Source organism: Haplochromis burtoni, unplaced genomic scaffold (assembly GCF_018398535.1).
Source record: "Haplochromis burtoni strain Fernald_Lab_line unplaced genomic scaffold, NCSU_Asbu1 Contig_194, whole genome shotgun sequence".
Taxonomy (NCBI): Eukaryota; Metazoa; Chordata; class Actinopteri; order Cichliformes; family Cichlidae; genus Haplochromis; species Haplochromis burtoni.
The window spans coordinates 135,203-149,447 of NW_024582555.1; the positions used below are offsets into that span (position 1 = coordinate 135,203).

A 14,245-nucleotide genomic window follows, 5' to 3' on the forward strand; every position below is an offset into this window, starting at 1 on the left:
CCCCCCCCCACTGAGTTATTGTTGATATTAATTATAAGCTTTTCTAGAAATTTCAGAATAGTTACAGGTCCAGGTACAATGCTGTACCGCGCCCCTCCTTTTTGTGTTTTATTTTGTTTTGGTTTTTTATCATCAAAAGTCCTCTCGAAGCTTAACAATAATCATAAATTGTCGTTAAATCGGATTAACGTGGATCTTAACTTATACCAATAATTACATTAATTAATTGAAAAGGTGACTTTTCTGTGCTTTGAGATCTGAACGATTGAAACTCGGATAATATCCTACTAAATCAACAGTGGACACACACACGCACACAAACACACACACAGACGCAGTAAACCAAAAATTAAATATAGTTGTTTAAAAAAAACTAGTCTATTTAATTTCAATTAAATTATTATTTATACACCTACCACTGTAAACATTATTGTGCTTAAATTTTGTGTCTCGTTTCACTTTCCTTCTGTTTACTATGGTGTTACTGTCAGACACTGAGACCCCGTCAGCTGGGCCACTATGGCTTTCTTCCTAAACACACCTGCCAGACAGTGATGAATGGCTGTGTAATTCCCGGACAGGGCAAACTGACAGCTACCTTTAGGGCCGTATGTCAGCACGAGGAGAGGAGTATTCTGGGGTTAAGGAGGCCGATGTCACTGCTGTCAGAGAATAAAAAGGGGGTTCTCATTTGCTACTTTTAGCAGATGGAAGACAATATCTTAAAAGAAAAAAATGAAACAAAACACGAAGCTTCGCTAACTTCCGGCTGAATGGTGCAACTGAAATATGAGGGGGTCGTACAAGCTGTTATTTTGTATCCAATAACGGCCTAAGTGTTAAGTCAGGGTCAACAGGGAGCTGTCGTACATTAAACATCCATCTCTGACCTTTCAAAATACTTCCATTACTTACGGACCCTAACGCAGCCATCAGGGGGTGTATCATGAGGTGTTGGCTGTTGGACAGGAAGATCAGCGTGAATGATTAAAGATACACTGTACATCCAAGTTATCGCGTGGGACACATGGACGCGAAAAGGAATCAAGACCGTCAACCCTGCAGACTCCGTTTATTGGGACACAAGTTACAATTGCAATGCGTTTTACGCACGGACAAATGGGTATATGTAGTGTCTCAGTTGATCAATGCACCATTCTTTTTCACCCTATATAGTAAGACATGCCCACTCACGAAAGGCGCCTGTATGTCCTCAAATCTAATCTACTTGATGCAGGTATACTTGTCACCTAGGCCATCGCCAGGAGCAGTGATGATGCTCATTGGCTCCTTTGGAGCTTGAAGGACAGAGAGGGATATTGGGGAGTGGACCGTCCCACATTGCTTCCTTTCCTACCTGCATGTGGAGATATCTGATATAGAGGGACATATCGCGGCTCTATTTCCTTTTAACCTCAGCGACTTGAAATGCAAACACCCCCATCGGTGTACATTACACCCATTCCAACTACTCCCCGTTATTTCCCCATAGCTGATGCTTCGTACGTTGCAATATTATTGTTTTGTTTTTGTAGTATTGCAGTTAAGATTTGACTTTTACAGCAAATATTCTCTACAGTTTCTCCTAAACAAACAAATGTATTAATATGTTAAAATCAGAATTTAAATTTTATTTAGATTTTACGCACAAGCAGCAGCTTCTCTTCTTTAAAAGGTTATCGTGGAAAAGTAATATCTTTGACTACAACAAAGGAGATTTAGTTTCGAATGCTTAATCGAATATTCTTCTGGAAAAGCAGGACTTCGGATTATGACCAAGATAAGTCCAAACCAGCCACTTTATTTAATCTATTTTTGGTCGTTCTGTGAAAAATAATTTCCTTTTTTTCCCCAAACCTGGCTTTAATTGATCTGGAAGTCACGGAAAATTCCATCGTCTTTCTAGATTTTTGTACAGAGCAAAAATAAATTAGATTTTCACAGGAACGCCGCCCCTATTATTATATACTGAGTTACAGTACCGATGACAGAAAACTGACATGTTTCCATCTTATAAAGGATCAGTAAAAGATCATCAAAGGGTGGATTTAAGTTTGTGATTATGAACACTTATCCCATATTACCCAATCTAACTTTAGTCTGCTTTTGAGTTTTTTTCCGCGTGAAGTACAGAAGGAAGAAAAAGTAAACGGGATAATAAAATCCCCCTGTGTATTCTCAAAGTCACTTAGCGAATCGTTGAATGTTTAAATCTCACCATAACATGCGATTTCAACAATCACCTTTGTCAAATCTTATTTCCCCCGTGAAACAAGTCAAACTGTGAACAATCAGTCACGGCTTCATTTACTTCAAGATATTTTTACCATCGTATACGAGAACATTATATAACGGTTATCAGTAGGGATATTTAATCTGCCTATGTGTGTGTGTCTGTGTGATTTAAAATAATAATATACTCTCATATTGGATTTGGATTAAAAAAAAAATAATTAGAGGAACCCCCCCCCCCCTTTTTATTACAACTATTTTTTTTTGTTTTTTATTCTTTTTCATACAAAGATATACTGGAAAAATGTCTCAAACCACACAATTCCAGGCACTCAACGTAGCGCTTTGAACAACCACCTTTCCCGAGTGCCCGAACTTGGATATTTTAAGCTGTTTTTCCGGTCACAATTCTTTCCATTTGTCTTTTTTCACCGATGGTTCGATGGACACCAAGTAGCGTTCTCATTATTATTATTATTATGATTATTATTATAATTTGCATGTTGAATAGTGCTTTAACAGTTATTATTTTTGCATGAACTTTAATCCCCATGTTTTAAGGACTAACGCTGCAACATTATATTCAACATGCCAGTTTTGTGACACCAGATTTTTCACGACATTGATGATTTTACCACATAATGATCACAAGCCAGCAATCACCGGAAATTTCCAAAGACATACTGATCTTTGTATTTCCGTGTTTTTAAGCATTTGAAGAGTCGAGCTTTAATCCTGACATACAAAAGATCCGAGACCTTCTTGGAGCACATTCACTCTGCAACTTTAAATTCTTTGCAGATCAAACACACAGCAGACTGAACTTGCAATGCAAAATAAACAGTGAAATTCAATGTATCTCTCTGGTTGTTTTTTTTTTTCAAACTGCTGTTTCTTCGCCGTCCTCAAATTGTGCTTCTCTTCTTACAAAGCCCTTTTAAAAAACAACAACAACAACAAAAAAACAAAAAACACAATTAGACAATATTTTTCTCTGTAGCTTTCTGTCTCACCAAGGAATCTGTCAATCACACCCTTATAAGGACTTTGGGATATACCGAGCTGCCATTCACTGCCACTTGCTTCAAAGTGGCTCAGGTGCAGATTCCTCGTTATCCCCTATTCCCAGTGCCATCCTTCCCCTGCACTGAAAAGGCAATATTTTCAAGAAAACATACAAAAACAGTTGATAGAAGATGTAAGTTGTGACAAAGACCAATCACATGAAATGTTTTCTTTTTCTTCCATACAGTAAATGGAACTTGCTCGTTTATATTAAGTTACACTGTGCGCATCTAGCTCCAGCAGTCGTGGGGGAAAAAACAAAAAACTATGCAGTGAGATATCTGGGACATAGCTGTAATTCCATAGTTTGTAGATTATAGGTTTCAATGGTAAAGTTGTAGGCTATAAAATATTTTGTGTGTCTCCCCATGGTTGACAGATTCAGCTTTAATATCCAGACAATAGTTTAAGACATTCTTGTAATTTCTGTTTATTTTGTTGAGTAAGTAATGGTGCATATTTGTAAACTGAATAAAAAAAAGTTAGGAATGAAGCCTAAAGAGTTCATGTAAAACATGAATGAATCATATTTCTTTTAATGCCTAACAGAATTACTATTTTCTTGTTTTTTTTTTCAGTGTCAACAATTGGAGTAAAGATATAATTTATATTTAACTGGTAAAAAATTCAAATAGTGTAATGTTAAAAAAAAAGACATATTTGTCTATCTATGAAGAGCAGACTGCTGAAATGTAGTTATTAATACAGATATTTAACACGTGGTGCACAAAAGTGTTTATCATCAAAAACAAAATAATACATATTGAAAAGAAAAGTGAGTAAGGTGGTTCTATAACTTTAAATAGTTCTTTCGAGCCTTTGTACCGTTACAGCTGTTATAATTAGTCATCACAATCTGCACTCCAAGAATCCCCTTTACCATCTGAATGTGAGATTTGATCAGGCATTAAATGGCAACTTCATGAAAAGTCTGTTCTAAATCTTTTGTGGTAGAGATGATATAGATATTGGTTTATAGCCAACACTTTATTTACCCCATTAAAACTAATATTATTGTGCTCAATAGACCAATCTCTGCTATTTTGTTTGTTTGAAGTGTAGGTCTTTATCAGTACTCAGTCAATGGGGATTTCCAGACAATGCATAAAGTACACACAGATATGAATGAAGAGACGCTTCAGCTTAGTGGTGGAAGTACTGAGACTGACTGAAAGAAGCAATCCAGAACAAAGCTTTTCAGAAGAACTCATTATAAATACAAGGTCTTCATTCAAAACTTGACTTAAGCCTATAATAAGCTGTAAAAGTCAGCATACTCAAAGAATGGCTGCTTTCATGTTACTGTACTGCTAATGTATGATCATTTCAATGAGTGGTTGAGCTGGAGCTTTTTAGGCACCTAGGCCCTTTGACGGTGTGTCGTATTGCATTGTAACATATTTCAAAAGATAATTATATGTTTGTGCACAACATTATTATTAATGATCGAGTTAAAGCAGTGGAACAAATAACCCAATATTTGGAAAGGCAATGTGACATACAAAGAAGCTGACAATGGAAGTACTGAAAGTACATGAAAACAGTACCTTAGCAGAGTATATGGAGCTCTAAATGTCTGGACTCTAATCTTTCATCCGTATAATACAGGCATCTCAGACACAAAACACAGGAGCTCCACACACCTGGTTTTCAAACCTTCTGTTTGTGAGAGGCAATAAATCAGAAGAATTTAACTATAAAGGACAGGGGAGAGCTGAAATGCGTTGTTTATTTTGAACTGTGGTTCAAGCAAAGCTATTCTCACAGAAAAAAAGAAAAAAATTAGTTGGAAATTCATATTGTAGGTCCCATTTAAATACTGCAGTACCACTTTCTATTTTTAAAAGGAAATAATGTACTTTGTACTCTGCTACATTATTTCAAAAGCATGAATTTCTTCTTCTTATTTACCATTTGACTGAAGTAAAATGACAATAATATGTATATTCTAACATTTGGCAGCTATCTTGAAACACACAGACAACACCTTGAGGCAACTATTGTTGTGAATTGGCACTACATAAATAACATTGAATTGAATCACCAGTAAAATCTGATAAAAATGAATACAGCAACAAAATATAGTTTTAAAAATCATGTTTCCTTTGGAAAATATACTTCTACTACCATATTCACTCTTGCATAATTCTCTCCTTATAATAAACATATTTTACTTTAGGTGTCTTGGGAAGATAATACATTTGCACTTTTACTTAACCTCCTAAGACCCAAACTCTTCCATGACATGCATTTTTCATTTCTCTTTGATATTTGGGCTGATTGGGACCTGAAGAATGTAAAAACAAAGAATTATGAGATTTATTTTTTTTTACCTAATTTTTGTTTATAAGAAAAATGAGAGCCACATATGAGCATATACATTTAAAATTTCAATAGAACAGTTGCAATATAAGGTCCTCATAAGTGGATATCAGGCCCTTGCAGAGCAAAATTGAGTATTTTGGTCTACATAACCCAAAATGTGATGTCCACATATGTGAACGCAGGTCCTAGGAGGTTAAGTTGGGTTGCTTCTTTTAGTCACTGATATAATTTTTGCATTCCCAAATCCCCCTCACCTCCTGACTAGTCTTTGTCTCCCCTTGTGCCACTTTGTTTAATCTTTACATACTACTCATAGAAAGTATTTTCTAGGGCTTTACAGCACTCATTTTTGGAGAAAAACACCAGGTTTCACACAATATCATATACTGTTTTACCTAAAATACATTTATAATTTACTATATTTTAATCATCCATCCATCCGTCTTCTTTTTACTGCTCATATGGGTTCAGATTGTGAGGGCAACAGTCTACGCTGAGAAGCCCAAACCTGGCCAGCTTTTCTAGCTTATCCATTATAAAAACCAAGTTGTTCCCAGACAAGCCAAGACATAATTCCTCCAGTGAGTCCTGGGTCTCCTCCTGGTAGGACGTGCCTGAAATGCCTTACCTAGGAAGGGACCGAGAGGCATCTTAATTAGTCAGATGCCTGTAACACCTCAACTGGCTTTTTGCAATATGGAGAAGCAATGGCTCTACTCAGTCCTTCTCAAATGAACGAGCTCCTCGCTGTCACAGGTACTACCCGTCAAAGGAAACTCATTTCTCAACTGATTTATATCAGGAAGCTCTTTCTTTTGATCACCACCCAGAGCTCATGACCACAGGTGAGGGTAGTAACGTAGACTGACCTGAAGCTCTTTCTTCCCCACAACAGATTAGTAAACTGTCCATAACACTGCGGACACTGACTCAGTTCATCTGTCCATTCTCCTCTCACTCATGAACAAAATCCTGAGATACTTAAACTCCGCAACTGGGAGCCAGTGGGAGAAGAAACTTGTCTCAGAGCGGGCACTCTACAGATTTTCTGGCTAAGAAACATGGTCTCAGACTTGTAGGTGCTTACTGTCATTCCCACCACTTCATTCTTGGTCGTAAACCACTCTAGTACAAGCTGAAGTGGTTGATGAAGCCAACAGAATTATAAATATTAAAAAACATAAAAGTTTATGAACAGAATGGGTAAAGGGCAGCCCTCGTGGAGTTCAACACCCACCAGAAATGTGTCTAACTCACTCCTGGAATACAGACCAAACTCATGCTGCAGCTATACAGGTACTGAATGGCACATAACAACAGTCAAGATACTCCATACTCTGAAAACCGCATTGTTCCTGCTGCATCCGAAGTGTGACAAACAGACAATCAGACCTCTCTAATACCCTTCCCGGGAAGGCTCCTGATCTCCCTTTAGTTGAAAGCATACCCTCTCCTTGAACAGGCAAACCACACAACATTGGAGTGACATGGTGGCCTGGAATCAGACTACCAGGACCATTGCACCTAACTGTTGTTCAGTCCACAAGTTACTGAACCCCTATAGCCTCTCCTGTGGGTGGTGGTTCCACAGAAGAGCAGACCCATATAGCTTCTTTGAGCTAAGCCCAGTCAGATTGCATGGGCTAAGACCTGGCCACCAAGTGCTCACCCTCGAGCTCCTACTTCAGGACTGGCTCCAGGGTGGGATCCCAGTAACTCTGTCCAGGGCAGAGTAAACTGGACCTTTGATTTGTTTTCCCCGCAATCATCATAGGGGTTTTTGTTATAACATAACATTATAACATTCTGGAACTGTTGGGAATTCATTATCCCATGTATAATCATTACAGCCATTAAACACTGACCTCACTTCTGTTTCATGTCTCTTTCTCTTAGACACACACAAAAAACTATACTTATAGTAACTAGTCTGTGCACTCAAAGCAATTTTACAAAACCTTGCATGCGTGGCATTTGCACGTGTTCCCCACACTTTCTGAAATGGTATCATATGGAGACACACACAGTTCTTGTGACAATGGCAAAGTCTCGCTTGAACTCCATCACCACTGTCTCATCACAGAAAGAAAATAAAAACAACAACAATAAAAAGAAAAAACAAGTCACAGACAAGACAGTTTCAATGTGACCCAAAACAAACATTTTCTTTGATTTGAGTCACAGTGGTTGATCTAAAATCCGCATCAACAGATAAAAAATGTGAAGCACCGACACAACAGTATAAAATTAAAAATTATTTGGTTTTTTTTGTTTATACTGTATCACTTCAGTAAAAGTGCACTTCAGATGCACTTTGTTACATTTGTCATGTTTTACACCTGCACTTTAACCCCGTGTTACCACGGCAACGGCAACGCGTCACACACAGGACTCCACCACACACACACACGCCGGTGAATCGGTTTCCGGTTCGGGTCTTTCTCCTGCAGAGAAGGGCTTCATGGCGGTAAAGAGGATATTTAAAGACTGAAATGCCAAATCCCGAGCACTGTCTTTCGGTGTCCGGTACTCTCGCTTTAACTGGAAAAATCGGTGCAAGTGGAGTCAGCGGCGCATGGAGTGGATCGTATTGAGAGCTACTGCAGCCAGTCAAGTCTTCTTAGTGGAGTCAAAATGGCGTCTGCGTGCCCACTCAGCTCTCGTCTAATCCGTTTGTGATTATTAGCGTGACAGCTCCATACATCCACCCTTGATTCGTTTCTACCGTTTCGGTTTCAAGCACTAAGTGCTTTTAAAAAATATTTTGTAGCGCCATGTCGGACTCCGAGGAGGAGAGCCAGGACAAGCAGCTAAAAATCGTAGTTGTGGGAGACGGAGCGAGTGGGAAGGTGAGACCACCACACAGACACAAACACAAAAACGAACACCTACTCAACGTTAATTAAGAGGTAATGCTCGAGAAAATGTAACTTGTCCACACTGCACACCATTTTTGCCTACTCAGTCACTTTCTGCTGACACTGTGCTGTCCACGCAGTAACCATGGCGACCGACGCTACTGTAGCCACGGCTGCTAATTAGCTAACAACAACGACAGAGGTAAATCACAACAACATCAACGTAACCCGGGGCGATTATGATTAAAGCTGACGTTTACACGGTCAAATAAACGCCTCAGTCCACGTGTCACTTTAGGTTCTCAATAAATTTTAGCCCACTTCTAGCTGTTATTCAGCACCTGTAGGGCTAACAGGCTAGCCAAGGACACACAAAACGAAAGCTGACGCTAAAGACAGTCAACATCAGATGATGTTCAAAGGGTATAATTTATCTTTCGGATTTTTATTTGTCATTTTTACATTTTCATATTCAACCAATTTCATACCATACGGCTAATCTGTAAAGTACAAGTAAATTACAGTGACTAATAAAAATCAAATTTCCCCCTCAGCCATTGAGTTGCTACGTTTAGGCTTGTGGATCAGGAAAATGGCAACTGGACTAGTACCGTGACTTTCTACTGAACTGCCCCAACCTCTGAGCAATTCATACACCACATTTATTTATGTCCAAGCGCTTTCTAACATTCACACACTCCAGTGGTTCTGTGGGTGGGGGTAATTTGGGCTTTAGTGTCTCACCCATGAATACTTTGGCATGCAGACTAGAGGAGTCATGGATCAATCCACCGAATTTCTGATTGGTGGACGACCCAGTCTTCCACCCACACAGCCACAGGATGTATTTTGTTTTATTCAATATATTGGTATATTAAGGCTGTAGTTTCAGCTGTATGGTTGGAAGCTTTTTTTTGCCTTTTTTGCCTATTTTTGAGCAGCACTTTAAATTCAATTAAAGCGTGTGAATAAATTGTCAGCCCTTGTGCTCCACAAACCACACAGCTACAGGAGAATGATAGTTTGTTTAGTATTTAATCCCACCCGTGACTTTGTGTTTACAGGGGGGTAACTAATCCTCAACGTCACTTCACTCCTACATTGTAAACCAGTAACACAGCTAGAAGAGATATGTAACCATAACAGATATGTTAAAGCTCCCTAATTTCATTTCAACTAACACAATGTCATGGAGCATGCTGGAATATCCCGTGCAGTCGCTCCTAAGATGCTACACTATGCACAGCATTGGCAGTGTGTTTAGGATTATTGTCATGCTTGAAAATAAAGCCGCTGCCACTGAGATGCTTTCCAGATGGTATTGCATAGTGGCATAGTGGATAAAATCTGATACTTGTACTTTTCTGCAATCGTAATTTTATCAATTTTGACAAGATCCCCAACACTTGTTGGCAGCAGTGCAGCCCCAAACCATAAAAGAGCTTCCACTGTGTTTTTCAGATGACTGCAGTCGGTGTTGTGCCTCTCTGCTGACCTCAGTACATGCCTACAAACATTTAAAATTTGGAGTCATCACTTCATAATACTTAATGCATGATTTTCAATGCGGTTCTTGTATATTTAGGATAGCAGCATTTCTCCCTGTTTCCCTTCCTTAAGAATGGCTTTTTATAGATTCAACTAAAGAAATGGAAACATTGTGAAAAATTGTTTTTACTAGCAGCATTGTGAGATGCTGCTAGTAAAAAATGCCCAAGGGTATATAATATAACACTGGTTCTTCCCTGAGTTAGATCCCTTTTTATTTTTAAATTATAAAGTCAGTGGCTTAACAATGAAAAATCTAAGGTAGGAGGATTGGACTGAAAATAGATGGAAAAAGCAGCTAGTGTCCAAAGAAAAACTTGGAAATCCTTTCAGCAAGCCAGGAGAACTACTGCTCAAAACCCCTTTAATAAATACAATAAAGTCATGCTGTTTGGAAGAAAAATATAAAGAAATAAAGGATGGCTCGAGACTTCTGCACAGTACTCTCGTTTGCAGGGAGAGGATAATAGAATGAAGATGTTACAAGTGAGCAACAAGCTTTGCACTGTACTCCTTTTGTTGTCAGAGTTTTCCTATACTTACGGTAAATCTTTGCATACCATTAATGAAAGTGCAGCGTTGTTAGCGGCTGTTGAACAACCTATTTCAGTACAAATAATCTACTGAAAATCAGTGATGTGACGATTTAATGACTGTCATTATGCCTGTCTAAAAGCTTGGCACATGAGTGAGCCCTACAACACTGGGGAACTGTGCGTTTACATTTTATATTTACTATGAGGAAATAAGGATAAAACCTAATTACCACAGAACGGACATAGGGGTACAATAAACAGCAGCATGAACTAAATCCTGTAAAAGTTTGAGAAATCTAAACCGGGTTTTTCTGGATGTAAGAAGATAATCTTTATCTTAATGCAAATACACAAATTTCCTCCAAAAGTTATTCACTGGTGTTCCAACTTAAAAAAAAAAGGAGTTTATCAATGTTTCTTTTTGCCCAATAAGAAAATCCAGGGGTCTGTTTTTACAGAGTTCATGGACTGTAGTTTTGATTCTATCTCAAAGATAGCTGATGGACTTAAACCAGAAGCAATCTGTTGTTCTAAACCTATTAAGTCTACCCAGCCCTTAATCCATGTTGCATGTGCTGCTGAACATAGTTTTAGGACATGTGCCTGTGGTTTGGCCCTGTAATGTAGCGCTGAGATTGAATTTATGCCATGAAAAAATATTTGTTTATGCATTTATCCACAGTCTAATTGCCACCCACAGCTTGTATTTCAGTTCAGGAGGATTTGTCTTTGTCAGACCCTGATGAAGGCTTCTAGATGATAATGTGTTGGTCTGTTATGTTGTTTCTTTTTTGTGCACGTGTGCTTGAAAAAAAAAGTTAAAATATCACGTTGGTTATTTTTTATCGTTATACTTGAGCCACATAATACAGTACCTGGATTTAAAGGATTTTGTTTTAAATTCTGTTTTCATCCAGAGCTGTTTATCAGTATGATGTGTAGACTCTGGGACTTCACGTGTCCTGTTAAAGTATTTTTATTTGTAAAAATCTTTCCTGCCAGAATTTTATCAGTCTGCTTATTCTATAACTTTTCATAGTCATACTAAAATAAAATTTACTTCAACAGAAACTGGAGGACAATCCTTAACTTATTGGATAAAAATGATTGGAAACTATAGTTTATTACATTAAAATGTTTTAAAACTTGCGAGAGATAACATAAACATTACAGGTATGATAAACACAAATATAGGCGTTAAATGAAAAAGCTTGTTCCAAATTAAAATATTTCAACAAAACATATCATTTATGCTTAAAAAATCTTTTTCTGACCACCTTGTTTCAGTGAAATGCATATTTTCATTTTTCTGAATAATAATCAAAGCATGGTGATGAATTCTCCAAGTCCCTTTATATTAAATTGCTGTTGTTCTCGCGTCTAAAACTCGGCACTGTGTAGGAACATAGAGGGTATAACAGTTGATAAAGACTGCAATTTGCTTTGCCTGGCTTTTGCAGCTGCTGGTTGTTTTCCATCAGTATGCCTTTTCTCTTCTGGCCAAGGACTCTCATTTGGCTCCAGAGAGAGGCCCTATTTAAGAAAATTATGCCTGGAAGCCCTTTTGAGAAATGTTGCTGTTTTCTCAGTTGATAGAATAAAATAACAGTGGGAAGAAAAACACATATGAAGACTTGTAATATAGTTGTTGCATTGCTAAACCTACACAAGCTAGTTAGTTCCTGTCCCCTTTCAAAGGCACTGGACTGAATCATATTCATTAAAGTCACTTAAAAAGACTTGGAATAAAAAGGCCTAACTTACATCAACAACAGTGGATTTTTTCCTAGTTACACCAAACAATCATTTGCAGCAGTGCATGGAGGTTGTCATGACAATTCGGCTATGTTTCGTCGTCTTCTTCTTCACCGCATCTCGAATCCCAGAGTGAACATGAATGTAATGCAGGGATGTCAAGTGCCTGTCGGCTACACATCCCCTTTCAAAACTGATTTCTCGGTCCTCTGGGAGAAAGAAAATGAATGTAGCAGTAATGGTGAGACCCAATGAGAAAAATGAATGTTCTCATTCTGGAAAGTCGACATTTTTTTTCTTTTGGGGTGTGTGTGCAGAGAACACACAACTCAACTCAGTTCCCAGTAGATACGCTACATTAATAACCCTCCTCACGCTGCTGCCAGGTGTCAGCTCGTCACTGTCTGAATGACTTACCTGCTTGTCTGTTTTGGGCAGAAAACAGGAGCCCTGCCCCCCGTTTTTGAGTAGGCACCGCTGACTGACATCTTGAATGCCGTTTCCCCCCTTATTAATGTCAATTTGCTCAGCAAATTGCAATCGGATCCGTTTTTCTTGGACAGCATTTTCAGCGATATTTTTGCTTGTGGTTGGTTGTCCATTCAGAAGTACAGCGAGATGTGGGGAGGCTTGTCCACCTGAGCGAGATGTTTTTAAAATATGGAGTCTCACATTTAGCCAGGCTCTTAAGGTGCTGGGTCTGACTTACACACAGGTCCATTTTTCAACCTGAGTTATAAGCCACTCGGTTTTTCCTAAATATTTGCTGTTCTCTGACCCATAGGCTAAAAAGGAGCTTTAGGCGCAGGCCCTGTACATTAATGGATATTAAACAACACCAACATTTATATTGGTTTTAACTGTTTAGGGAAAATAAGGAGGCAGTTTGATACCATGCTCCCTCTTTTGAATTGCATCACATTGCTTGCCATATTTTTTCCCCCCCTCTCCCTGTTTCTTGTTTCAGTAGAACTTCCCCCCATTTCCCGGCATTGGTATCACTGTTGACCCTGTACTGTTCTCTGTTTGAGTGTCAGGATTACGCCAGCTTTTACATTCGCTGGTTAGCTCCAATTGTACGGTGGAAAAAAAAGGACTACGCAGAGGGAAGTGAGCCAAGCTACTGAAATGCCAAGACAAATGGCCAACGAGGCCAACACGAGCATGTGGAATAAATTTTTGCTGTCCGAGCTTGTTATGCCTGTGTTGTCAGTGATTGTTTGGGCTACTTAAATGACCGATTTTCTCCTTGTTGCGTCAGTCAACTCTAGTAATTTTTCAGTCACTCTTGAGTCTGTGACACACTTCACAGGCTGAGATTAAAAAAGTCTGCAGGTCTTGAACCTTTAGAGAATTAGGGGGATAAAACCTTATTCTGCACCCCGAAGGAAATGTGAATCAAAAGCGCCTTTGGCAAAGGTTAGAATTACTCAATCAACAGAGTTAATTAAAAGATTAGGTTTACTTATAGTGGCATTCACAAGAAAACAAAAACTATTTACTTTAAGAAATTCTTTGTAAACCTTGATAAGGGGTGTCTGAAATGGCACCTACCCTGGAGAAATAGGGGCAAAAGCCTGTGTTATTTGAAGCATTATCTGACTGTACCTAAAGCTGCTGAGCATGAATGGAGGTAGATAAGGGCACGGGCTCAAGTGAAAGCTTAATGGATTGAAAGAGAATTTAGTTTTAAGTCCTCTAACCCTCAGTGATTGTCAAGCACCACATTAAAATGCATTTTCTGCCACATGAAGACTCAGGGAATCCCACTGCTTCACTTCTCCGTTGTGTTTATGCAAGCACACTGCTCTAAAGATAGCTAATAGATGTTCAGCACCTCATTTTTCCCCCTATCCTCATCCATCAAAATGAATTAAACTTGGAATGTCAGGCCTGCTCTATGAATTCCCATGAATTTTCACGACA

At 38.6% G+C, this 14,245-nt stretch overlaps 1 protein-coding gene across 5 annotated transcripts in view; it reads left to right on the forward strand.

The window, feature by feature from the left end:
• Positions 1 to 7,986: 7,986 nt before the first annotated feature.
• Positions 7,987 to 14,245, forward strand: part of rab28 (RAB28, member RAS oncogene family) — a 41,964-nt gene continuing 35,705 nt past the window's right edge. For 2 of the 5 annotated variants that reach the window (XM_042226061.1, XM_042226062.1), the window contains exon 1: positions 7,990 to 8,471. In XM_042226061.1, the coding sequence (XP_042081995.1) occupies positions 8,397 to 8,471 (75 nt within the window). In that variant the 5' untranslated portion in view covers positions 7,990 to 8,396. Of the gene's footprint in view, positions 8,472 to 14,245 lie in introns of all 5 variants that reach the window. The other 3 variants (XM_042226060.1, XM_005935178.3, XM_005935179.3) reach the window with 3 other exon arrangements.